The sequence below is a fragment of the Streptopelia decaocto genome (assembly GCF_964273445.1).
Source record: "Streptopelia decaocto genome assembly, chromosome: 14".
In the NCBI taxonomy this organism is placed as follows: Eukaryota; Metazoa; Chordata; class Aves; order Columbiformes; family Columbidae; genus Streptopelia; species Streptopelia decaocto.
Genome location: NC_138669.1, coordinates 10,649,566 through 10,673,695, shown reverse-complemented (window position 1 = coordinate 10,673,695; position 24,130 = coordinate 10,649,566). Strand labels below are relative to the sequence as shown.

General features: G+C 47.6%; 1 protein-coding gene across 2 annotated transcripts; it reads left to right on the top strand.

Moving 5' to 3' along the window:
* Positions 1 to 8,682: 8,682 nt before the first annotated feature.
* On the top strand, positions 8,683 to 23,674 carry RBM38 (RNA binding motif protein 38). Of its 2 annotated transcripts, XR_014185374.1 has the most exons (5): positions 8,683 to 9,072; positions 9,692 to 9,815; positions 10,425 to 10,479; positions 22,223 to 22,673; positions 22,819 to 23,674. XR_014185374.1 is itself a non-coding variant. In XM_082065122.1 (4 exons), exons 1-4 carry the CDS (start codon positions 8,905 to 8,907, stop codon positions 22,521 to 22,523), a joined length of 648 nt encoding a protein of 215 aa, XP_081921248.1. In that variant the 5' UTR covers positions 8,683 to 8,904; the 3' UTR covers positions 22,524 to 23,674. The 2 variants fall into 2 exon arrangements, 1 of the variants encoding a protein (XP_081921248.1); XM_082065122.1 differs by having other exon boundaries at positions 22,223 to 23,674.
* The last annotated feature ends 456 nt before the right edge of the window (positions 23,675 to 24,130 follow it).

The window sequence follows — 24,130 nt, the reverse complement described above, 5'->3', positions numbered from 1 at the left end:
CATCTAGTGCTGCCACACAAAATAATGAATGAAACGGATTCCAAATAAAAACAATTCCCTAATAACGCGTTCCACAGCAGCAGTTTCAGTGTGCACGGAACGCTGTAGGTGTGTGAAGCTGTTGCTGCGGGTGTCCCGCTGTGCCAGGAGGTGGCAGCATTGGTGGCTGCAGGAAGCTGTCCCTGCACCCGCAAGTTTGGCTCCTCTGAACTTCTCCCTATACTGGAATACAAGGTACAGTTACTTGTAATATGGAGCTATCCCAGAGCACCCAGAGAATAGAAGAAGACGCATACAAGATGGAAATACTTTTAAATTTGAGTTTTGCAGGAGCGTACATGGTATCTATTCATATATGTAAACCAAGACCTTTTTAGAACAAACTCGGTGATGCTCTTCTAGCTGCTCAGAGACAACTCCATGGCTGCTGAGTTTTGGGGACCTGGGTAGTATTAAAGGTCTTGGTAGCGTGTTTGGGGACCAGATATTTAAGCAGTTTAGAATTCAGTGAGGGTGGAGTTGAGTGAGAATATGAGCTGGGCTGTTGGCTACTAACATTCTAATTCACTTCACTTTTTAAGACTAGTCTTAAGACTGGTTTCCACACTGCTATCATAGCAGACTGTAGATTTAAAACTGGAAAGCAAATCCTCCTTGTTTGTTTTCTAAATGTTTTTTCTTGAAAGAAAAAAAATGACTGAAAACCAAGCAGGCAAGCTCAGTGGTCAGCTACTTCAAAACAAGGGTGCTTTTTTCCAAAAAAAAGTGAAATGCAATGTCTTTTATTTTTATTTTCAAAGCTTGGGGAATGCACAAGATAATGAAAAGGAGAAATAGCCTCGAGTTATAATATTTGAATATGTTTTAAAATTGCTTCTTTACCTAGTGTAACTGTTTAGTCCCTGGGGTGCATGTGGCCAATAGCCCCAGCTCCTGAGCCCTGGTAACACAGTGGGCACAACTAACATCATTTTATAAGGCAAGTGGCCATTCCCTGTGACCGAGTGGTTCATGTGTTCAGCCCCTTTCCCTCATTACCAGGCCCTGAAGGTCTCATGAAGCAAGCAGACAAACCAGATTTCTTCTTCTCCTCCTCCCCACCGGACTCAAGGTTCCTGCGCACCGGGCTGGTCACCTTGCAGGTCCCCAGCCAGCCCGGGGGTGGTGGTGACCCCGGCACCGAGCAGGGAAGTGTGACAGCACCCGCAGCACCATCTGTAAAATCAAGCCGTTAGACACCCAAGGTGGGGAACTTGGACCTGCTGGATGGTGAGACCTGTGACATCCCGGTGGCCGAGGACACCTCCATCCCATCTGCTTCCCCCGAGGACTGAGTGACTCATATTCTTTTATATGACGTTTGAGTCTAGATTATGATTGTTATATTGATACAGCAAACCACGTATGAAGATCTGCAGAAGGTCCAGGTGATTAGATATTGTAAGTTAAGATGTATTACAGATTTTGTATTACACTACTTATAAATTGTACGACATTGTTTCTTTTTGTAGAAATCCCATGCTGTTTTAATAGTAAATTCTCTGCTATACTAATCATAATATCCTGTAAAGAAAACAAAGCTTTAACTGTAACTACAATTTAGTGCCATCATCACTCTGCCAAGGATCTCTTAAAAAAATCTGTCTGTCCCCTTAGTGTTGGGTGACAGGCACAGTTTAAAAGAAATAAACCCACTATTATCTGCATAGAACTTTGTCTTTGCACACCTCAGGCTGTGAGCTGGACTTGGTAGAACTGTGTATTTCACAGAATCATTTAGGCTGGAAGAGACCCTCGGGATCATTGAGTCCAGACGTAACCTAAGTCTAGCACTAAACCGTGTCCCTAAGAACCTCATCTAGACATCTTTAAAGCACCTTCAGGGATGGTGACTCAGTTCCATCCTACAGCTCATGTTCAAACAGGTGAAAGCCGTCTGTTCTTATCTCCAGGTAGGCTTGGTTTTATATCCGGGCAATAGAGAGACCATCCTGCTGCTCTCAGCGGTACTGGGGCCATTTCAAGTGTGGAAACCGCTGCTGTCCTTCCCTTGCCAGCTCAGAATAAACGAAGCAACATCAGCTGGCTGGCTGCGATGGTTTCGGCAGACGCGATGCTGGTACTTTCATTGTGCGGTATGTTCTGTGTACACACGGAGCAGCCTGTGTTCCCAGGAATCTGCAGCAGGAAAGAAGCTCATGGGAATCCAGCCACTGGAGTGGCACACGGGGATGTCACAGCTACAAGCGTTATGAATTAAAAGATCTGTCTGTCTGGTCCGGCTTGGTGCAGCTCAGGCTTACAGATACCCACCTCAGTTTGATCAGGCTTGTTCCTCAAATGCAAAGCAAACCTGCATGTGTTTGTACCATTTACGTGCTTCTGAAATAGGGATGGTAAAAGGAATTCACACTGTTTAGGACTTGCCTGTAAGGTAATACGAGACTGAGGCGATATCGCAAAGGGGGCCATGTGCCCTGGGAACACTCGTGCATTGACAGAGCAATTCCAAATGTTTGTGTTGCATCAGTTCTGCAAATACTTTTTGTTACAGCGCATAAAAGATACAATACCTATCAACGTTAACTTTGTAAAGAGAGACCGTTTTCTTCTGCTGACTAATTACCCAGTGAATATATTCAGTTTGAAGAGACACTTCAATAATTTAGCAGGCATGTGCCAGGTAATGTAGGAGCTTTTGTCTTACTAGCTGCATAGATCTTCAATCATGTGTAACTCAATCTCTCGCTTTATGTATTCAAGGAAGTGTTTCGTATAGCTCCTGTATCAAGTGGCACTGAAAAGCAGGCCTAGATACGAGATTAAGGTATTGCTCTTAACTGTGAATAGAGACAGTTTACCCTTTACTGTCCAGTATATCTTCTGCAGGCCGTAACTGCTTTATACATGTGAAGTCTGTATATGCTGAGATACAATGAGTTTGTTGTAGTATTTGAAAAATGCTGGAAGCTGCATGGTAAATAGTCAGTTCAGCTAAGTCTCTCTGCCTTACTTTATGGTGTATTAACAAATGTTTTGTAATTTGATACTGAATGCCTTCTGTCATTGATGTTTCTGCAATGCAAATTATTCGTAGCACTGCATTCTTCAGTTTGCTAAACCAGATAAGGAGAATGATAATGTTCAGTTCCTGGGAACACTATGAAGCAAAACTCAAGTAAGGATTTTCTTCAAAGCCTCCCGAGGTGTTTAATCACAGTTGTGCTGTCTCCCAGAAAGGCATAAGTTAAAATGTCCTTTTCTTGGGCCACTGTCAACTGATTCAATCATCTTTCTCTGCTAGCATACAACACAACAACTAATCTACGACAAAGGGAGATCCATTTTTGCTTACAGTATGCCATGATTATGGTACTCTGTCGAGTGCAGAAGTAATGCAGTAGCTCAAACTATTCTCAAATTACTAAAACCAGAGTTAAACTACAATACATTTCTCTTTGGAAGGGCAGCTGTTTGCCATGCTCCTGCTGTAAGATGGAGTGGGATTTATACAGACTCAAAAGGACAGATATCACTTACTGACAGGTGATTGCTTTCTGCAGACACCTGACTCTTTTCCTCGCAGGTCTCCTTGTTCTACATAATGTTCATTCATGCCCTAAAGCAGCAGGTTGCAGACAGTAATTGTTTGTTTATGCATTAATGTTTAATTTATGGAACAGAACCTATATGTTTGTAAAGAACAACTTGTCAGACTTCAAACGTTAATATGTAGCATTTCAGAAACACACTCACTGGACTGAAAGAGCTTTTCACAAAAACACAGAAAGATGGAAAATGTCTGTTAAAAGAGAACAGCTTAGCAAAACCTTTTTCATTGAACCTTTCTCTACAACAAGCTTTTGTTCATCCACGGGCTGTGTGATGCGGTTCGAGTTGTTCTGTAACGCTGACCTGTGTCTTTCACAGTGGGTTAGGTCACTTTTTTTTGGTGGTTCTACCAGCAGCAGGGAGGAAATGAAAGAGAAGGAGGCTGAACTCTCCAAACTATTCTGAACATGCCTTGGCCCAGGGGAAGTTTCCCAGTAGTAACTTTCCTGTCACAGAGTCATCTGAGAACCTACTTGCTATTGTCTTGCTCCCACTGGGCCTCCTTATCTCCATGGACAGTGCTGTCAAAGCTGCTCTTCTGGTAAGGAAACAGTTGTTTTTTCTTCTTGTAGGCTGATGAAAATGTCCTTCAAGGCAGCACCGGCCTTAGCACCCCCAAGCCAGGAAAGCTGCCTTCCCGTGGCAAGACCCTCCAAGCAGTTATGAGCTCTGCAATTTTTCTCCCCAGCCTCTGTTTTATTTTTAGGGAATCTTGTTAGCTGTTACCGTGACTCAGTTTGTCCTTCTCAGTCTTGGCACAGACACACAATGTTCACTTTGCTAAGGGATATCGAGTGGGAGGGCAGGAAGTTTTGGAGAAGCACACTTGGTCTTTTAATAACCTTCCTTTTTACCACACTCCCTCTAAGATGCATTTGTGGTCCAGCAGAGTAGAGTCAGGTGTCACATTTGTTGCTTCACTCAGTCCCAGAGTTACCAATGTCCATATCCATGTGGCATCTTACTAAGTTCTTTTATTGCAGGTTACTTGCGTCATTAAAACAGGTCATTCTGTGACCACTAGAGCTGAAGTTCTGTGTAACTCATGTAGCCGTCAAAGGAAACGGAGCGCCCTGAGCATCCCACGTTCTGAAATATTTCAGAAGAGGACATAGTCCTACTGGAAGATTCCTGTTGAAGCAAAAGCCTATTCAAAAAGCAGTCCTGATTAGGAACATCTTCTACTCAAATATTTTGTTAAAAGTTGCCCGAAGAGGAAGAATTTTTATTTTTTTACTCTAGTTGCACCAGCAGCTCTGAGTTAAGCATTGGTTGCGGTGTGTTCAAGGCATCAAAGCAGAAAATCTCAGACAAAGGGCCCAGATGCAGAATTTCCTGCTATAACCTGAACCAAATGCCACCGAGTGCAGCTTCCCTCAAGATCTCCCAGCTACACTCCTGTTCACAGCCTCGCCGGTGGCCAGCATCCAGACTGAGCATTAGTAAAACTAACAAACCAAACAGTTCCCACAGTGAGTCCCTTGCTCTCCAGCTAACTTATTTAACTGCTGAGCTTCTAAGAGGGACGTTTCATCTCCTGTTGTTGCAGTAACCAGCAAGCGGGTACATGACAGGCCCAAGGGCACTGCCCTGCAGCAATGAAGTCTTGGCTAAGCAGCAGCAGAAACAGAAAAAGGTCAGAGCTCCACGGTAGCCCTGCTCCATTTTAAAAATAAAGCCCATCAGTTTCATAACAAGTGAGGGAGGTTCTTCAATGGCTTTCAGATCAGACTGGTGATGTCTTGAGGATAATTCTCCCAAAGACGCCAGGGGAAGAAAGGTAAATGTTCAGGCATGTGCACAAGGACAGCACCACAGAGCTTCACTGACAGGGAGGGACAAGAACAGAAAAGACGTGGTGGCTTTGCAGAGGGCAGGGAACAGGGCTAGCTTCTCCCTGCAAGGAATCTGATACTCTTTTCTTTTCTCTCTGTCCTGTTCTTGTGCCCCCAGAGGTACAACTCCCTCTGCCGTAATTTGTTTTGCTTCCTTTAGAGAGGGACCATTTTGACATGGTTCTGTACCTGGCTGGTCTTGCTGTGACACCTTCTCTAAGATTTGCCCAGGATGGAGCTCAGGACACTTGGTTTGGTGATCTGCAGCTGCTCCGTTTCACAGCTTGGATAATTTTGCTGAAGTCCACCAGAAGGAGCCTTTGGGTATCCATTTTTCATAAGCGTCAAGGAACAAATTAATATGTAAGTAAAAAATCTAGTGAGTTCTCTTAACTATGTTGAATTACCATAAAATTAATTTTCCCAGTCTGTATGAGAATAGGATGCTCTGGATTTGCAATACAAATCCAATACATTAAGAGTGTAGATGGTTGTACACTGCAGCTAAAGATGACTTTTCTCCCATCCTCATTGACTGACCAGGGTAGTTTTATTTCTTAAGAAATACAAATAAACTAAATGCAGCCCTACAATGGCGGGTATCAGATCTGTGTCCCCCTTTTTGCTGGCAGTCTGTTCTCAGATTTGTGCAAAGCATTGTCCAGCACTCCCCAAGGCAGCGTCATACTTAAGAGATACACCCGTCACTGCAGGAGCTCTCTTTGACCAGAGAAACTCGAAACATACACTTCTCAGGTACTCTTCTTGTAGTAAAAGCACGGGAAGGTGTCGGCAAACTCGCTCTGCCAAGCTCCTGCAGTTTTGGTCTAATGGCTGGTGTTTCAGGGAGGATGACTGCTCATCCCAAGAAAGAGAGGAAAAATGAAAACCAAAAAACGATAGAGTCACATAATGTTACCCTTACTCTCTTCTCTTTCCCGCTGTGTTTGTGGGAACAGCTCATTAGACTCATTATCTTGTAAGGGTTGTACCATGAGACAGGAGATTTCATTTCCCCTCCTGCTTTCCAGGGCGCAACAAAACAAATGCCCGTTCCCCCCGTCCATGCCGGCAGTGTGAGAGGTTTAGCCCCAGTTTCTTTCTTCTGTTCTGCCTGTGAAAGAACTCACATTCCTGCCTCTAGGCAAGAAGAGGAGCCGGGATTCCTCTTTCTGAGAGGTGTGGGGCTCATGTTTGGAGGGGAAACAAGTATGTGATGTTTTTCGTCCCCCTGACCAGCGTAAGCATCAAGAACGGAGATACTTCTGGTAGCTTTTGAGAACTCTGGGAGCTTTGCCTTCCTCACAGAGAAGCGCGAGTCTATTTGGACGATTTGAATCTTTGCCATCGTTTGGAGCAGAATGAAGCTCTGTAAAACGACAGTGACTGGATGCCAACTGGGTTGTCATTAGCTCGGGCGGCCGGGGAAGCGGCTGCTGCGCGGTTTGTGGTGGAAGCCGTGCAGACAGGAGGGGGATGACTCGGTGGTGGAGAGGCCCTGGCCTCTGGCTGTATTTTTACCTCAAAGGTGTGTTCTGGGCTTGCTGTTGGGATGGACCAGGGACAGCTGGTGGCTGCATGTACACATATCACTACGTGGAACACAAAGGCTCCGAGGATTCTCCCTTTTGCTGTTAATGTTGCAGTGATGTTGGGTGCTGCTGGCCCAGCTCCATCTTTCTACCACAGTAATCAATGGAAATGTGTCCTAGTCTTGAAGTCTGGTGCTTTCAGAATGAAAAGCTTAATGGTTTTCCTTGTCTTTATTTTTTTTACATTTTCTTTCTCTTTTGTTTATGAAGCATAGGGTGTTTAGAACTATGGAAGCAGTGCAAGAAAAATATTAATGAATAACTATGCAGTGCAGACATTAATGCATTCCTTTCTCTTGAAATAACTGGCTTTTCTCTGTGGGCTCTGTAAAAGAAAAATGCCCATAGAGTCTGAACCTGCTGTATAGAAGCCAAAGTTAGATGGTGATTTAGAACTTCACTGGCTTCTTTTTGCTAAAATGTTACCTCTGCATTTATCATGTGGCAAAAAAATCTCCTTTGTTTCTCTGCCAAACGATAACCCTGTAGAGGCAAGATAAACATAAGGCACAGGGGCAGCTCTTGTGGTTCTGGCTGATGAATTTCTGGGTGATGGAAACTGAATGAAAAATGTTTTCTAGGACCCCCCCTCCCACACGTCAAGCTCCAACCCACGTTGGGGAGTGAAATAAAAGCACTGCAAGCACTCCACTGTTGGAGTGTTCTGCAAGGGTGGATTTTGAGGCGCCAAGTAGCTTTTCAGTTTTTGTTCTCCTACAGTTATGAACGGAGGGTTATGTGAATTGAATATGGGGCTGAGATACCGTAACTATCCTCCCAGCTTTAAATCCCAGCTTTCCCAGGTCAGGGCTGAAAACTGTAGGACACACCAAAGACAGTGGCATTTCACAGTTTCCCTTGTATGAGCTGCCCATCCTGAGAGGGAACAAAATGCAAAAGGAGAACTGTGGAGAGGAATCCTGTTGCTGACCACCAGTGGAAATGGGAATAACACATCCGTGTACCACAGAAGCGGGCTACACAGATAGGTATTGTCCACATGCGCAGTGGGGATGCAGGAAGCTTGGGAATCTGTTTAAGAAAGATACCTCTAAACCTCTCTTTAGCGCTTAAACCCCTGGTTCTTCCTCCTTGTTGACTTGGTTCAGGGCCATCCTTCTTCTTGCCTTGGCTTCCTAACGTGCCTTTGCCACCCACCGTGCCACAAAGGCCAGCAAACTGCTCCACGGCTTTGTCCCCGCGTCCCAACCTGCCAGGGATTAAACACTTGCAGTTGAGATTATTGTGCAATTGAGAAGAAGGAAGGAGGGGCTGAAAAAACCCTCTTTCGAGGCGGTTTTCTGTGGCGGGCTCCTGCGGGACCGTCCCCTCGCTTTCCCACACCCGCTCCCCCCGTGCCCGCGGGGTTTGTAGCTGCTCCCCGGAAGCCGCCGGGACTTGTAGCCGGGGCCGGGCTCATCCCGCGGGGCTGTCCGTGGGGTCCGCGGAGCTCCGCAGGGCGCAGCGGGGGTCTCGGTGCCCACGGCTGGAGGCGGCTCCGCTGCTGGGCCGAGGGCAGCGCCCGCCGCCGCAGGAGGACCGACCACCGACCCCCCCGGGCTGGGCCGCGCCGGGTGCGGGACTACGCGCCCCGAGCGCCCCTGCGCGGCGGCGGGGCGGGGCGGGGCGGGCGCGGCCCTACAAAGGCGGTGGCGGCGGCGGGCGGCCGCTACTCACCGGCACCGGCGGGAGGGCGCGGCGCCGCCCGCGCTCCCGGGACAAAGCGCGGCCATGAGCCGGCTGTAGGCCCCCGGGACACAGCCGCCGCTCCGCTCCCTTCGGCGGCTCGGAGCGGGGGAGCGTTTTCTTCTCGTCGCCCGCGGGTCCGCCGCCCTCCTGCGCGGCGCGGGGTGGATGCCGGCACCATGCACACCGTGCAGAAGGACACCACCTTCACCAAGATCTTCGTCGGGGGGCTGCCCTACCACACCACCGACTCCTCCCTCAGGAAGTACTTCGAGGTCTTCGGGGACATCGAGGAGGCGGTGGTGATCACCGACCGGCAGACCGGCAAATCCCGGGGATACGGCTTTGTAAGTGCCGCTCCGTGTGTGCGCCCCCCCAGCCTCACTTCGCTTCCCGACGGGCGATGGGGCTGTCCCGGGGCAGCGGTGCCCCCGGGCCGGTGAACCCCCGGTGACAGGGCTGTGCTCGCTGAGGAGCGGCTCGGTGCTGCCGCCCGTCCCGCTGGGGAGGGTTTGCCAGGACAAAGGCGGGGTGCGGGGCCCCGGCAGGAAAATCCCCCGTGCCGGCCGAGGTTGTGCCGTTTATTTCAGCCGCTCCTTCCCCCGGTCCTGCCGCCTCGTTTCTTTGCGGGCTCCAGCGAGGCGCGGTGCTGCCCGCGGTCCCCGCATCGCCGCTGCCCCGAGCTGGCACTGGCTCCACCGACTTCTTAAAAAAGCACGGGGGAGGAGGTGGAAAGGCAAGAGAGAACAGCTGGCGTAAGCCCAGCGGAGGGACATGGCGAGGGGGGAGCCCTCTTTTCTATCAAGTCCCCGGGAGCTCTTCCCATCTCGCTGTGCAAGTGAGACTGCGCGAAGCAGAGTTTAGCTCCTGATTCAAAATAGAAGAATAAATAAACTCCACTTAGTGCCTGTTGCTGGAGTGTTTACAAAGTGCTGTTGCTACAAACAAGGCTGTGCTTAATTCCAGGTGACCATGGCAGACAGAGCTGCAGCTGAAAGAGCATGCAAAGACCCAAACCCCATCATCGATGGCAGGAAAGCAAACGTGAACCTGGCATATTTGGGAGCAAAACCAAGGAGTATTCAAACTGGTGAGACATCTAGGAGATCCTGTCTCTATTAGAATAAACTGTAAGACAAGGAAGCAGGTTACTCAGGCTGGATTCATCCGATCTGACCATGCGTGCTTATCCCTCGTAGTTCTGATTGTTGACTGAGGACCTTGTAGTCCAGTTACCTCTCTTCTGTATCTTCTTACTCGTATCTGTTACACTAGTGTTATGCACCTAAGTTCAAATAACTGAGTTAAAGCTCTTTTCTTCCATGACTAATTTGTTTTCTTGTTATCCTGTTTGTTACATCGGTATTAACAGTAACGTCCATTTCATCATCTGCCCTTTCATTTAATGACCATAGTACCTAGTGTGTATAATAATAAGGCATTGTACCGCATTGTCTGTTCAATAACAGCACTTTCACAATGTTCTTTAATCTGAATTCCCATCTGGTCCTAGTGCATATCACATACGCATATTAAAATTAACTTGCTTCTAAATGGGGTACTGAATTTGCTCACGTGCATAGCAGATGAAATGCATGTATGTGTGGTCTGAGGGGTAATTATGTGTGTATATTATGAGTTGAATGGTACAATGGATGCTATTCATTAATATTTCTTTTTTTTCTGAATGCTTTTTTAGGTTTTACCATAGGTGTGCAGCAGCTACATCCAGCCTTCATTCAGAGACCCTTTGGGTAAGTCAAAACGTTTCTTAACAATCTGTTTGAAACCAAATTCATGAATCAACTCCCTCATCATTTAAAATGTGTGAAAAAAGCCTTAGCCGTCAAGAGTGGACGGTTTCACCAGCTGTTGTTAATGCTCAGAATACTTTCTTTCTGGTGAAGATTTCAGAAGTTTTGTGCATTTGTCAGCTTTCATGTAATTCCCAAAGATTCTCCTTTATCCTCAGTAAGTCTGAGTCATAATAAACGCAATGCATTTCTCGCTGCTTTGCCAGCATCAGGAATTCACAAACATTCAAATAAATGGAAAATAGTTTCTCTATTATAGTACTTAAGGTGTCAAAACAATTAAGCAAATTCTGTTCTCATGTTTCTCAAATACAATCTGCTTCCTCTGCGCCGTTTCCCACATAATAATGCTTAGGATACAGTTTTATCCTAGAAAACAAATTGCATTGGAAACAAAGTCTGTTACTTATTGAAAGTAACATTAGGTCAAAAATTGATTTTGGACAGATGTTATACAAGGCTTGAATAGTCTGCAAAAGTGGGCTTTTGTCTGCTGTTTTCAATAGCTTATACCATCCCTTCTCGCTTAGAAAAGTCCTCTTTTTATACATCTAATAGGATCTGGCAGCTGCTCGGCGAAAGACAAGTGTGCTTCACAAGAACAATAGTGACTGTCATACTGCCTTCATTTAACTGTTTAATGATTGATGCAGTTCTTTTTTTACAGCATTTCAGAAAGCGAATATTGATAGGGGGTTTTTATTATTATTATTTTCTAAGAGCGTTAAGAAAGTAGGTTCATTTTTTAAAGCTTCTTTGCACTGCTGTGTTGTGGGTTTTGTGTGACTCTAAATAGATGGGATTTTGGCCTTTGTCAACAGAAATACTTCATCCCCCTCCTCCTCTCTGCTCATTTTTTTGGGGGTGTTTGGGGTTGTTTTTTTGAAGAAAAAAAAATCTGCTAAAAATAAAACAGAAACTTTCCCTCCTCTGCCCTCATGGCTGCAGTTGCCAACTGCCTGGGTAATCTCATTCCAGTGAGTTTATGGATGTAAGAGGCTGTGTTGCCACAATAGTGCACACCCAGCATACGTGTGCTGTGTACGGTTCAAACATGCCAGTTTTCGTAAGAGGTTCCGGCTCTGTTGAGAAAACTCAAAGAACATCTGTCACGAAATGAAGAGTCTCTTTTTGGTTTTTGGTGCAAGAGCCATGATAGTCTACGTAAAGATGCTGCTTTTTAATACCTCTTGTGCACGGGAGATACAATAGCTTTCTTAGCCCCCCAAGAAGGCATCAGCAGCTTTCCCAGAGGCTTTCCAAATTGCACAGGAGTGCACAAGAGAAGTTGATGATCCAACCAGCCTGTTAGGAGTTTTTCCACGCATGCTAACAGAAAAGAGCAACACGGTGAAGGACGTTAAGCTCCTCGTGTTGGCAGGGATGCAGCGCATGCCTGTTCCTCTTGCACATCATCTGCTGTTCCTGTGGGTGCCATTTCTAGCCGGCAGCCGCAGCCCTGGAAAACGTAGTTTTTAAACAGTTTGCTTTTAGTTTCATTTACAGAGGAGTGTGGGATCGACTGACTACGTGTTCCTTGTGATCTAGACAGCTATGTTCCAGTTTTTAGGCGTTGGTTTCATCATTAAGCCAGCAGAGCTGCAGTTAGCACATGCAGCAGAGAGCACGATAAATTATTTATCAGTTGCCAAGAGACATGAACCAGGAGACTGGAGGGATGGAGGAGAGGGATTATATATCATTATTTGCAAGCATCAGTAAACAAGAATTTCGTTGCGTTCAGTCATTGCTGGAGCAGAATCACTGAAGATATGGGTTTGGCAAAATGTGGAGCCGTTACCTTAGCACCACGATTGTAGCCGCTTTGTGACTTCTGAGTAAAGAGCATCAGGTGCTCAGTCAAGCAACGGAGCTTGGCTGCCGGTTCTCTCTTTGTCCTGTCAGTAGACCAGCAAAATAAGAGTCTGCCAGGCTCTACTCTTGCATTCTCTTGAACCCACAATTTCCTTCGCCCTCTGTGGGATTTAAAGATGGGTGAGGAGTTTATCGGGGTCTGTCGATCTTTGGAAGCTTCATCAAATTGCTGTTGTCCATTTGCACTGTGTCCTGTGGATCCTGACCTTCCCCAAATGAAGCTCAGTGGCTCATCTGCTTTCCCGATGGTGTAAGACATCGCCTGGTTCTCCCTCCTGCAGCTCCTGACTCTGCGAAGTGTTTGTGCCTGGGAGCTGGTGTGTGGTTTCCAATAGGCGGTTGTTATGGGACATGGGGTACTAGGTTTGCAAGCTGGACTGGGCAAGGAAGAAATGAATGAACCACCCATTGACTGCTCGGCAGTTCAATAAGAGAAAACCAGCCAGTCACGTTCCAGCTATCAAGCCGCAAAATGCAGGTTTTGGTGAAACATGAAATGAATGGAAACTATGAAAATTACCCAAACATCAGGGAGGATTATTTATAAACTGAAGGCTTCCCCCCCAGCCCTAGGCACTGAAATGCAGCTGTAAATATTGCCTGGGGTATGCGGAACAGAAAGAGAAACCATGAAGAGCCTCTCTCCTTCCTCCTGCTGCCCTGGCGGGGGAGGCACTCGCGCAGCAGACAGCACGGAGTCGGCAGTAAATCCTCTTTGGAAAAGTAGTCTCTAGATTGTCGTAACCGGAGTTCCTAACAGTAATTCAAGGCAAAGGATGCGTCTGTGTCAGGGTGACTCGGAGATCTGGCTTCTGAGTTTAGGGAAGCAGCATTAGGCCTGGGTGGGGGCTTAGCCCAGAGCTTACTGTGCTTTGCTTGGAGGTAGCTGGCAATGCCACAGCGTGTCCCTGCAGCCACCAGCCAGCACAGAGCTGTGCTTACGCGATCAGAGAAGTAGGGAGACCCTCTCTCTACAAATGGAGCTGCCTCTTAATGCAGAGAAACATAGGAAACTCCTTGGAAGCCATGGTGTAGAGCACTTGACGAGGAGAACGTGGTGACGTGGCAGAGCTGCTTAGTGCCCCTCTCGTGGTCCTGTCCTCTCCTCTGGGGATCCAGTGCTCGAGGCAGGCTTGAGCCTGTGCAGGTAACGGGGATTCCCTGCTTCTCCCCTTCGTGGCCGCGCTTGCTGCTCTGGACATGAGCAGCGGATGGCAGATGCATTCCTGAGGCTGTGCCTCAGCGAAGGAGCTATCTGTGTGGGAGATCTACCAGCGACTGAGTAAGTGACTGAGCTCTTGGAAACGCACAGCTGTCTCTCGCAGCAGAATTCAGCTCTCTTCCATATCTGCACATTGGATGTTGTTGCTCCAGAGACTTTGTTGCCTATTGCTGGGTAGTTGCTTATTTTGGTGACTCTGGTCCACATTTGGTCTTGGGCAGCACTGTAAAGAGTTAAATCTCTTTGAGTTTGAAACTTCATGTATTGATGCTGCTGCAGTTAGGAAGTGAAGAGAGTCCCTCTTTGCATCAGGCCACCCTCCTTTGCAGCTATTTATCCTTAAAACTTCTCTATTGGGTTAAAAAGAAAGGGAAAGAAACTTTGTCTTTTCTGTGGTTGTGCTTATAGAACAGCACACACTGGCCTTGCTCTGCTCAGCTGCTGTTGGCTGCATCCCCCACGCTCCGAGTTCCTATTGCGCCACTTACAGAAAGCTGTCCCCGCTGGGGACCCCGGGCTGCTCCGCTGGTCACAGGCAGCTCCCGTGGGGAGGATGGACCCGGCACCTGTTGTCTGCCACGTGCCAATAACATGAAAGCTTTTGCAGGGGGGATTTCCTAAGAAACATTCAAATCCATTTTCCAAATGGCTTCAGCTGCTAGTTCTTGGGCATGGTTACTGCTGCTGAGGCCAGTCAGAAAGAGCTCCTTTTTCTCCTTTTTTAAGACTAGTCATATATTTATAAGCAGATCAGATGGCTTTGTGAATTTTCATAGACATCTACTTCAAGGTGGCAAATGCTGGTATCAGACCTAAGGGTTTGGTATACAATTTGTTTCTGTTTTAGGCACAATTTGCTGATGTCCTGCATCCAGTATAGGTCTGTAGAACAATGTGAAAGGAGAGCGTGGTCTGATGTACTGACCTTACACGTGGCTACGTAAATGTTGTGCTAAGCTCGAGGCGCTTCTAGGTCTTCTGCAGGGGACAGTGAAAGGTGCCACGTGCCGTCCCGGTGCAGTCCGGCACAGGCTGGGTGTGATGGGGAGCCAGGCTGGGCTCGCTCCAGCTTTGTTGTTACCGTACATGTCTTGTGTTGATTTCCCTGCATGATTCCATTGCCTTCCCTGGATTTGCTCTTCATCCTCACCAGCACAAGAGCAGCCGCCTTAGCAGCAGAGACCTGAGTCCTTTCCCCTTGTCGTAAGAGCTGGGGAGCGGCAGACATGAAATTCTCCTGATCTGACCAGTGCTACTTAGTCCCAACGAGGCAGATTCATGCACGTGTCTGAATTTTCAGAGCAGTTCAGCTTGTACTTGATCTCATCTTTCCTTGGTGCAGCTGTTGGCATACCAGTCCCTAGCTCTGTAGTATTAAACACATGCCCAGTAATTTGAATGATAAATGTAGCTCTGACGCGCCTGCCGGAGCAGAGGGCACCAGCGAGGGAACTAGACAGTTGTGCTGATAATTTGGTAGCAAGGACATGGGGTCACTTCTAAATATGACTTACATGAAGAGCCTGTTCCCCACAGATGGGAGCAAGCTACATACCAGGGCTAAATATACGCTATGATCACAAAAGATGAAAAGTTGTGGACCTCAGAGTTTAAGCTGAGTCTCCTGTTTCTTGTTCTCTAAATCCTGTAAACAGGTTCATGCTGTCTCCTGCAATTTCCCTGTCACCGGCCCTGAGCATATCAGCTCTCCCGTGTCAGAGCTCTGCTCCAAACAAAGCGGCCGGGGTTGGGAAAGCTGTGCCGGGACAGGATCCCATCCCCAAAGTGGGATCCTGGCTTGTTGGAAGGTGTGGAGAGAGGTCTTGGATGCTCTGGAACAACAAAGGCACAGCTGGCAGTGGATGCCACTGGAAGTCTTAAAACGGAATTTGTTTCTTGGCTGGGAAGTTGTTTTATCAGTGTAGATTTTCTTTTATCAAAAGTAGATATTTCATTGCTTCTTCCATAGCTAAAGCATTCTACTCCAAAGTACTTCAACTATCCAAGAAAGAGGTTTTAATAAATCAGATATGTGGATGGTTTTAATGAAATGTCAGCAAAAGGGGTCATGTGTAGAGAAATAAAGTCTGTTAAAGAGGGAACCAGTTGAAAGTAGTTAATTTAATATATATTATGCCAAAGCTTGTCAGGTACTTGAGAAGACTTTAGAGATGTTTCTGGAACCTTTGGTTTTCTCCAAATTGTAGAAGAAAGTTGGAAAGCTCAGTTAAAGGCAGAATGCCTGGGGCTGCCTGTGTTGGTTTGCAGAGCCTCTGTTTTCCCTCCTGTGGACAGGATGAATCCAGCGTCCTGCTGGGCTTCTCGCACTGATGCTGAAGGACTTGGAATTATTTTCTGGTTCTTCTGTCAGTTCGTATCTGGTTTGGCTGTGCTGATAACTGGAAAGCGGAAGGATTTTTCCCTCTCTGGGTAGCTGACTAGTTGCGGATAAACTTCCATGTGGCTTTTTCCTTGGTGCCAGATGGCTTTCATTTCAGGCAGATGTTATCTCCTGCTACCTGAGTGTTTTTCAGCCTGCTTCTCCAAAACTATTTTTGGTCTGACCCAACATGCCTTTGTTTAGGATTTTTTAATTTCTTTTTCCTTTGGGTGTGGGGGAAGCAAGATGCAGAGAATAAAGCTGTGAGTTGTTGAGCCTGGCGACCTCCTGGTGGAGCTCAGCATGTTGATCTCCAATTTCTGGTCAAGCTGAGGAAAATCATTAGATCTTTGTGAGAAGATCTTTTGTCTGCAACATATTTTTTTAAATTTCTTTTAGTTTTTTTCCCACATCTCTGCACCAGCAATGGGGGAAGATATAGATGGCATTTCCTTTTACTTGTATTTGTGGGATTCACCACTTTCTGCTATGGGCCATTAGTTTGTTGCATCATGAGATCAAGATGAACTAACACTGTAAAATGAGGACATTGCTGGGCTATGGTAGGTTCTCAGCTACTGCCGCGCCTCCTGTTCCTTAAATTTTCCCTCTCCTACCAAAATGAAAGTAGATTGAAATCACAAATTGATCTCATACTCTACGTTGGCATTTGTATTTCTCAAACAATGGTTTTGATAGCAACCAGCAGAGGTTATCACTGAATTCTGTAATATACTCGCTTTTTTCTCGGGTACTGATTCCAGGCTGGGATAGTCTGTTGCAGCAGGTTGTTCCTTGGTGATTGCCACCAATGTGGTGATGTCTGGTCCCAACAGGGGTGCAGGAAACACAGTCATGTACCTGTTTGCACAGGCTGCTCTGTAGATCTTCCCAGAGGGCCAAGGCAAGTTAGTTACAAAATGAGCAGAAATTGGGTTGACTGTTTTGCTATTTTGTGTTTGTGTCAGTGGGGATAAATACCAGATCATGGAGCTGCAGAGTTCATCCTTATTTTACTTCGAGCTGGCTGGTGAGGCAGAAGCCATTGACATTTCAATGCACACTTAAATCAGCTTTAGCAGGGATGTTTCAGGACTGAGCGGTTTGTCATGTCAGTGATTGAAGCCCAGCCCGTGTCAGTAACTGCTGGTGGATGGTGGAGTGGTCAGGGCACAGTGGATGTCCTGAGCTGCACCAAATTGTTGGTGATCTCCTCCGGGAGCAAGAATCCTTGTCCTCAATGAACCCACTTAAAACACATCTCCAAATCTGTCACCCGGGCTATGGCTGGAGGTGTTATTTCACCAGCGGTGGTTTTTGTGTTGTTGTGGCTATACCCACCTCGTTCTGCAGTACCTCCTACCAACCAAAGCCCAGCGCCGCAGGCCGTCACGTGTTGTGGCAGCGTGGGTGTCTCTGTAGCAGCTAATGGGTCAACTCTAGTGGAAATGGAGGCCAAATTCCTGGGGTCAAATGCCAGAATTTGTGCCTTCGCTGGCAGACACAAAGGGCTCTGTTTCTTTTATTCTCCAAGGAATAAAAGGCTGGTCGTGGCAGTGGCATTTGTGTGCTGATCTCTGCAAGGCTGCCAAGAGCCCTGTGCCCCTCCTTGTTTCCCAAGTGTTTGTGTGATGCCGTGTCCCTCTTGACAGAGGGTTGCAGTTGTCTCCCATCTCTCCAGAAGCAGCAAAAGCAGCTACCGGCATGGCTGGCAGAGCTCAAGGAGGTTGGGAGCTGCTGCCCTTCTGCTCTCCTGGACCTGTGCAGCTTGCAGGAGCTGCTCATGTGTAGGAAGTCCTGCAGGGCGGGGGAGAGCTGAGAAGGTGCAGCTAAAACACATTACAGGTGTAAACCTGACCTAAAATAATCAAATATTTAAAATGCCTCTGAGATGAGGTCTGCAGATAGAGCCACTGATGAAGGAAAGGGCCCCCTCAGCCTGCTGCTCTCCCTTGCTGTTTGGGAAGGGGTATGGGACACATGGACATCTGACTGTCCCTTCTTCCTGGCTGCCCACAACCCTGCTGATGTGGTGGGGAGAAACAGGTGATGGCAGGTTTTAAAAAGTCCGCTCTTTCAGCAGGCAACACCTCCTGGTGACCACGAGCCTCACCTGGTGCATTTGAACATCTCCACCCAGGACTGCACGGAAAAGGAGCTGCTTTTGTTCTGTCCTTCGTGTTTTATACGGCAAAAGCAGAAGCGGAGCCTGCGTCTCCTCTGCTGATGGCTCTGTAACCATCTCTTTTGTTCTGTGTCTTTCCATTTTGGCTGGCGGAGCAGTGTGGCAGCGTGCCACGTAGTTAGGATTGTGGCCTAGCGTGGTGGTCCTGGCTGCCCTCCTGCACCGATGGCCCTCCCAGGTCCCTCCTGACGGCTCTAGACTTAGGTTTGACCATGCTCGTTGCGTTTTGTGGCCTTTGCCCGCGATTAATCGTAATGCCATAAGCATCTCGTATGTCTGCTGTTCACGGGATGAGTTTGATGTGTGGTGGCGATGGCTGATCACTTGGTTGACGTTTTATAATCACGTTGTGTATTCTAGATGAAGTTCTCTTCTGGCTGGCAGGGCCCATCATGTGGAATGTAAGAAAACTGCAGGGAGGAAGGGAGAAGCATCTTAAAACACAGATGTGACTCATTCTGTAGAAATTCAGATGAGAGTTTGCTAATTTCTAGAAAAAGAGCTCCAAAAGAGGGGAAAAAAACAGAGAGGGAAGTATTTTAAGACCTCCTGTAGATGCTGAACATAGCCAGCAGAGAACATCATCCTGCACTGGTTTTGTGTTTTGTTTGCAGCTGGTACACCTAATTCAGAAGTCCAAACTGCATAATATCTTGATTGAAATTTCTAGCTAAATGGTTAAAAACCTGCAGACCAAAAGAACCTTCCATTCTACATAGAAGCAGATTCTGAAGTTGCTGAGTGTGATTTTTTCCAGTGCAGTAAACTCTGGTGTGTGCTGTGTGCTTGTGTATGCATTGAGCTGGGATGCATTTCTGGAAACAAAGTACAGGAGTACTTTTTGTCTTCCCAGCTAACAGTGCTTTTTATTCAAACAGTAGCATTGAAAAGCCAGAATTTTTCCTTGCTGAGGAGAGAAAAAAAGAAAACAAAAACAAAAAAACACCACACACACAAAAAAACCCCAAAGGTAGTGCCGGTTGTTGCAGATTTGCTGTCTCTCTGGAGCATGCCAAGGGAGCCGCGATGGAGGAGCCATGTACAGGACAGCAAAGCTGATGTGTGGAGTTTCTCAGGGATGAGTTGGGAGTGTGTACTTGCTTGTGTGTCCCCACATGCGGCCACATCCCCTGCATGGGGTGTGCTGGCTCCAACAAGCAGTTGGGTGGCAGCAGGGGACACCGGGGGTGACCTGCGGAGCTGCTCAGGCTGGATTGCTCAGAGGCTCTAGGACCATCCTGCTGGTGGGTGTTTTTTAGTGAGTCTTGAGTGTAAGGATTGTGCTTTTTGTGTGTGTGTGTTTCTGGGGTGGTTTTAACTTTATCAAGCCCTGGAGTAGGAGGAAGCCCAGAAGTGTGAGACATATAGGGAGAAGCAACAGGCAGCCAGAGCATCCATCACCAATCTGGGATGCAGGCTGCTGTCCCAGCTGCCAATTTATGGGGTGATAGAGCAAGAGGTGTGTGTGGGGTCTGTTCATCTCACCCCCAAGGGTTGCATGGGCCAATGCTGAGGGGTGGCTCTGCAGAGCCTTTCCCCAGCCCCTGGCAGGCCAAGAGAGCCGTATTGCACCTCTGCATTATTTAAAAGAAAACAAACCTCAATGATCAGGTGTGAGGAACCTCCGGGTCGGGATTGGGCCCAGCTCCTCGGAAGAGGCGGCTGAAGTGACTGTGCGACATTAAGTGCTCTTGGTCTGAACTGGCACATAAGCTCCAGCTCTGATTCAGCCCTGCTGGCCTCAGTTTTGATCAGAGCTAAACTAAAAGTGATTCAGTGAATTTCTGCTGCCTCATCTCATTCTTGTTAGTCATGGGGTGACATTGGGTAAGGGAGTGTTTATGGACCAAAGGGCTGTGAGGTCTCTCTCTCTGCACTATGCTGGGGATGGCCCTGGCCTCTGGAGATGGTCTTGAACTTAATCAAAGGCTGAGGTGCTGCTCTTCACCATCCATCCTTCTCCCCAGTGCTGTTCTTCTGGGCCAGCCTCATTATATCTGAGGACCCTGACTGCAGAGAGGCAGCGTTGCTGCGCGTGGGGAGCAGAGAGGTCATTCTCTCATCATGCACATTGTCTCAAGCAAAACCAGAGTGGGAAAACCAGAGAAAACTCTGTTCAGATGAGTGCTTGTTTGTGGGAAGCCTTTCTTCTGCCTGAAGTGTGGGTTAAACCATGCAGTGCTTGTTGGAAAGCAAATGGGAACAGCCCCATAACTGCTGGATAGAGGGAAACAGCCCCACATGGACCCCAGGATGTTGTGGGTGGTGGCTGAGACCTGGGACAGACACTCAGGTGAAATGAGGACATCCAGTGACCCATCCAGCAGAAGTTTCCAGTCCCTGGGTGCGAGTCCCCGTGAAGTATGAGAGCACTGGGTCCTGCTGCTGGGTAGCCGGGTCTGCTGGGGTTTCCAGCCCTGGGATCAGACAGGCAAGTAGGCAAGATATCCTCTGCCCAAGCAGCTGAGCTTGGCTTTAGAGAGCAGTTCAGGCATGTACAAGCCTGTGTCTTGTGAAAAGCCTGTGGGAGGCTTTTAAAAGTGGTCGTGTTTGAAAATGTGCTGTCACACACATCCACACAAAAATCCCCAAAATATGTGAATCTGCATAAGCTCTTCGCAGAGTTTTACCTTGGATTTTTTGTTTGCCAAGATGAGCTGGGTTTAGAGGCAGGGTGGAACGAGATCTCTGGAGGATGGCTTTTGGTTTGTGCCATTGCCTTATGTGATTCAGCGAGCAGCCAGCCAAAGGGACCTTTGCCACAGTGTGTGCTTTTTTGGTGCACGTGGCTCTGATCTTTCAGTGGTCACGTCCTGTTTGCTGGTGACATCTGCACACCCATATTTCTTAAACAAGCCCCAGATCTGTCAAGCCTGTGCACAATGGATCTCTCTGCTGCCGAGGGCTGTGGAAGCAGATACCGTTTGTACTCTGCAGTTGCATGTGCAAGTCCCCGTGGTGGCTTGTGTGGATGCACCTAAACCTTCAGGTTTGCACAGTTTTTGTTGTGTGCCCTTTGGAAAATACAGCCCTTTCATTTTGCTGCTTTTTTTTTTCCTTCTCATTAGCAGTTTCTAGCAAATGAATGGGCAATCCTGCATTAATAATCTCCAGAATCTTTCAGCCTACGGACTTCAATTGACTGTGGTGGTGTTAAATTCCTCTCGGCACATGGCTACCCCAGGGCAGGGGCAAACTGGCTGGTGAAAAGTAGTGCTTTAGGACCTGTGACGCTTTAGGACCTGCGTGGAAAGGGCAGAGGAAATTCTGGGGCCCAGCAGAGCCTGCGTGTAAAATCTTGTGGGCACAGTAGCATCACTGCATGGTCACTGCTGAGGGGTGTTACTCACGGGAAGAAAACCAGAATTAATATATTGTGTTTTACAGCAAACACGCTGTAGCATTGGCCTAAACATCCAGTGTTATGGAAACACCAGCTTAAGTGTGTAGTAACTGATAACAGCTGGCAAGCTAGAAGGCCCTGGTCTGTGCCTGAGAACAGTGGTTGTGCCTGGTGGGATGAGCGGAGGAAACACATGGTGTCTCCGGTGCTAGGGGTTGCCCTGTGGGGGCTGTGGATCCTCAGGAGCCTCCACCAGAGTTTGGGAGGGGTGCAGCATGGACCTGGAGCATGTGGGGTGCAGCAGGGATGGGCAGGGACAAACAGGGCACATGCAGGCTTGGGAGATGTGAAGAGCCAGACAGGCAGGAGCTGTCTCACAGCCATCAGGGAGGTTATTTTGGGGACCAGGAGCCTGGAGAGTGGGTGATACAAGACATGGAGACCAGGGTGTGTCTGTTCTTGCAGTCCATGCTTCACCTTGCACTATTTCCACCCTTGGGGTCTAGAGGCGGTTTGATTTCCATCCCCCCACCCGAGCAGCACCCCTCCCTGGAGGGCAGCACTGCTGGGCAGCACCGATCCCATGGCTGGCGCACCTGAATTTGGGGGGGAAGGAGGGGGACACGCAGGCTGCAGGGAGCCCAGCCCCTTGCTGACTCTCTCCCTTTGCCTCCACAGGCTCACGCCTCACTATGTTTACCCCCAAGCTATCATCCAGCCCAGCGTGGTGATCCCCACCCCTGTGCAGTCCATCACCTCTCCCTACATCGACTACACGGCCGCCAGCCAAGCCTATTCCCAGTACACCACCGCTGCCTACGACCAGTACCCCTACGCTGCCTCCCCTGCCGCCGGATTTGTGGGGTACGGCTACACGGGTGCAGTGCAGCCCCCCATCACCGCCAGCACCCCCGCAGCCCCCGCTGCCGCCTTCGTGCAGTACCAGCCCCAGCAGCTGCAGCCCGACCGCATGCAGTGAGGGCCCTGCCCGCAGCACCGAGGACAATCTCTGACCGTGGAAGGATACAGCTAGGACAGCAAAAGTGACAGCAACAAAACCCCAGAACAATAAAAGAAACAAAACAACAACAACAAAAAATCACCCCGCTCCTTTACTCCCTTTACATAGGTGCATATCAATACCTAAGCTATTTATAGTGTTAAGGTCGAACCCAAACCTTTGCAGTCTGACTGTGTTCATGAAAATGGACTTCTGGTAAGTTTTTTGTTTTGTTTTGTTTAGCTTTTTTTTTTTTTTTTCCCAATCTGGACAGGTATTGTCTTGAAGATGTTCTAAAAGTGACTGAAATGTTTCACAGGAAAACATACAGATTCTTGCACACATCACGGTCTGCTTCCATCACCTCTGGTCGTCTTTCTGGTCCTACCCCATCAGTCCTCCCCTCCTCAGCAAACCTTGCAACCTTCTTAATTACTGTTGAGGTACAGAGGTACTCGAAGAACGTGGATAAAAAGCAATCTTATTTTTTGGTTGTACAAAAACTTTGTAATACTCAGAGATGCCTTACAGAAAAAAAAAAGAAACAAAAGAAAAACTATTTTTTAATATTTATTGCGATTTTGTTCGCATGAGCTGTGAATTGCAGACAGAAGAATAGTAGTAAGTATCTGCCTTGTTTAATTCTCATTTTACTAAATTATTGTATGTAGGTAAAAGTTCCTAAGTAATTGCTGAATCACTTCAACATGCAAAAGGGAATATTGGCTTGAAGGAGAGCAGAATATTCCTTTAGTCAACGCACTGTACTATTTTCTTATTGTAATTGTTACTCTGTTAAGATTATCTCAAATTTAGGTATATTTTTAAATGCAAAAAAAAACAACCAAGAATACTGAACATTTTGTCTACTTTGGTAGATCTTTTGTTACAATGCTGCAACCTATGGAGACATTTACAGTATTTATGTAAAAGAGATTTGGGGCTGTTGGCCAGCAAAGCTTAGGAGAATACCATGAGAGAGAAAAAGGTGTTACGTCATTGAACAAATGGATAAATGTAACCTTTTTATGCCTATAATCCAACAGCCAAATAAAGGAAGAGAACAGATGATGTAAGTTAAGTGCATTTCTACAAAGAACAGCAATAAACTATTTTAACTTTTAAAATTATTCGATAGCGTATGGTACCATGTTTGCTTGGCTGGAGTCCATCAGGGAGTACTTTCGGATTTAGTGATGTGGCTGCGCAGGATCTTTGCCCGTGACTGTGCTCGGGCAGGTTGGGAACTCATGGTCTGGGGAGCCTGGCGAGCGCATCCCGACGCGGCGCTGGGGCATCGTGCGGGCATCGCCATCCCTTGCAGCCCATCCTACGCACAGCTGCTCGCTCTGCCTGTTCCCAGGTCACCTGTGGCTCTTGGCACCTCAGTGTCACGTTGGAGCTGTGCGATCCCCAATGCTCGTGTCCAGCACCAGGCACTTGCTGACACCCAGAGCAGAGCAGAGGGTGTAAAGTGCTGGAAACTGGGACAGCTGAGATCAGGTCTTACTCCAGAATCCTCAGGATATCGCTTTCCTTCTGTTATTTGCTTAAAATAAGTTTACTTGGGTTTGGGGTTTTTTTTG

Bases quoted from the DNA above. Each gene is read 5' to 3' on its own strand.
- RBM38 (XM_082065122.1), top strand. From the start codon at position 8,905: ATGCACACCGTGCAGAAGGACACCACCTTCACCAAGATCTTCGTCGGG. The intron at 9,073-9,691 runs GTAAGTGCCGCT...GCTTAATTCCAG, and splicing joins AATCCCGGGGATACGGCTTT to GTGACCATGGCAGACAGAGC. The intron at 9,816-10,424 runs GTGAGACATCTA...ATGCTTTTTTAG, and splicing joins ACCAAGGAGTATTCAAACTG to GTTTTACCATAGGTGTGCAG.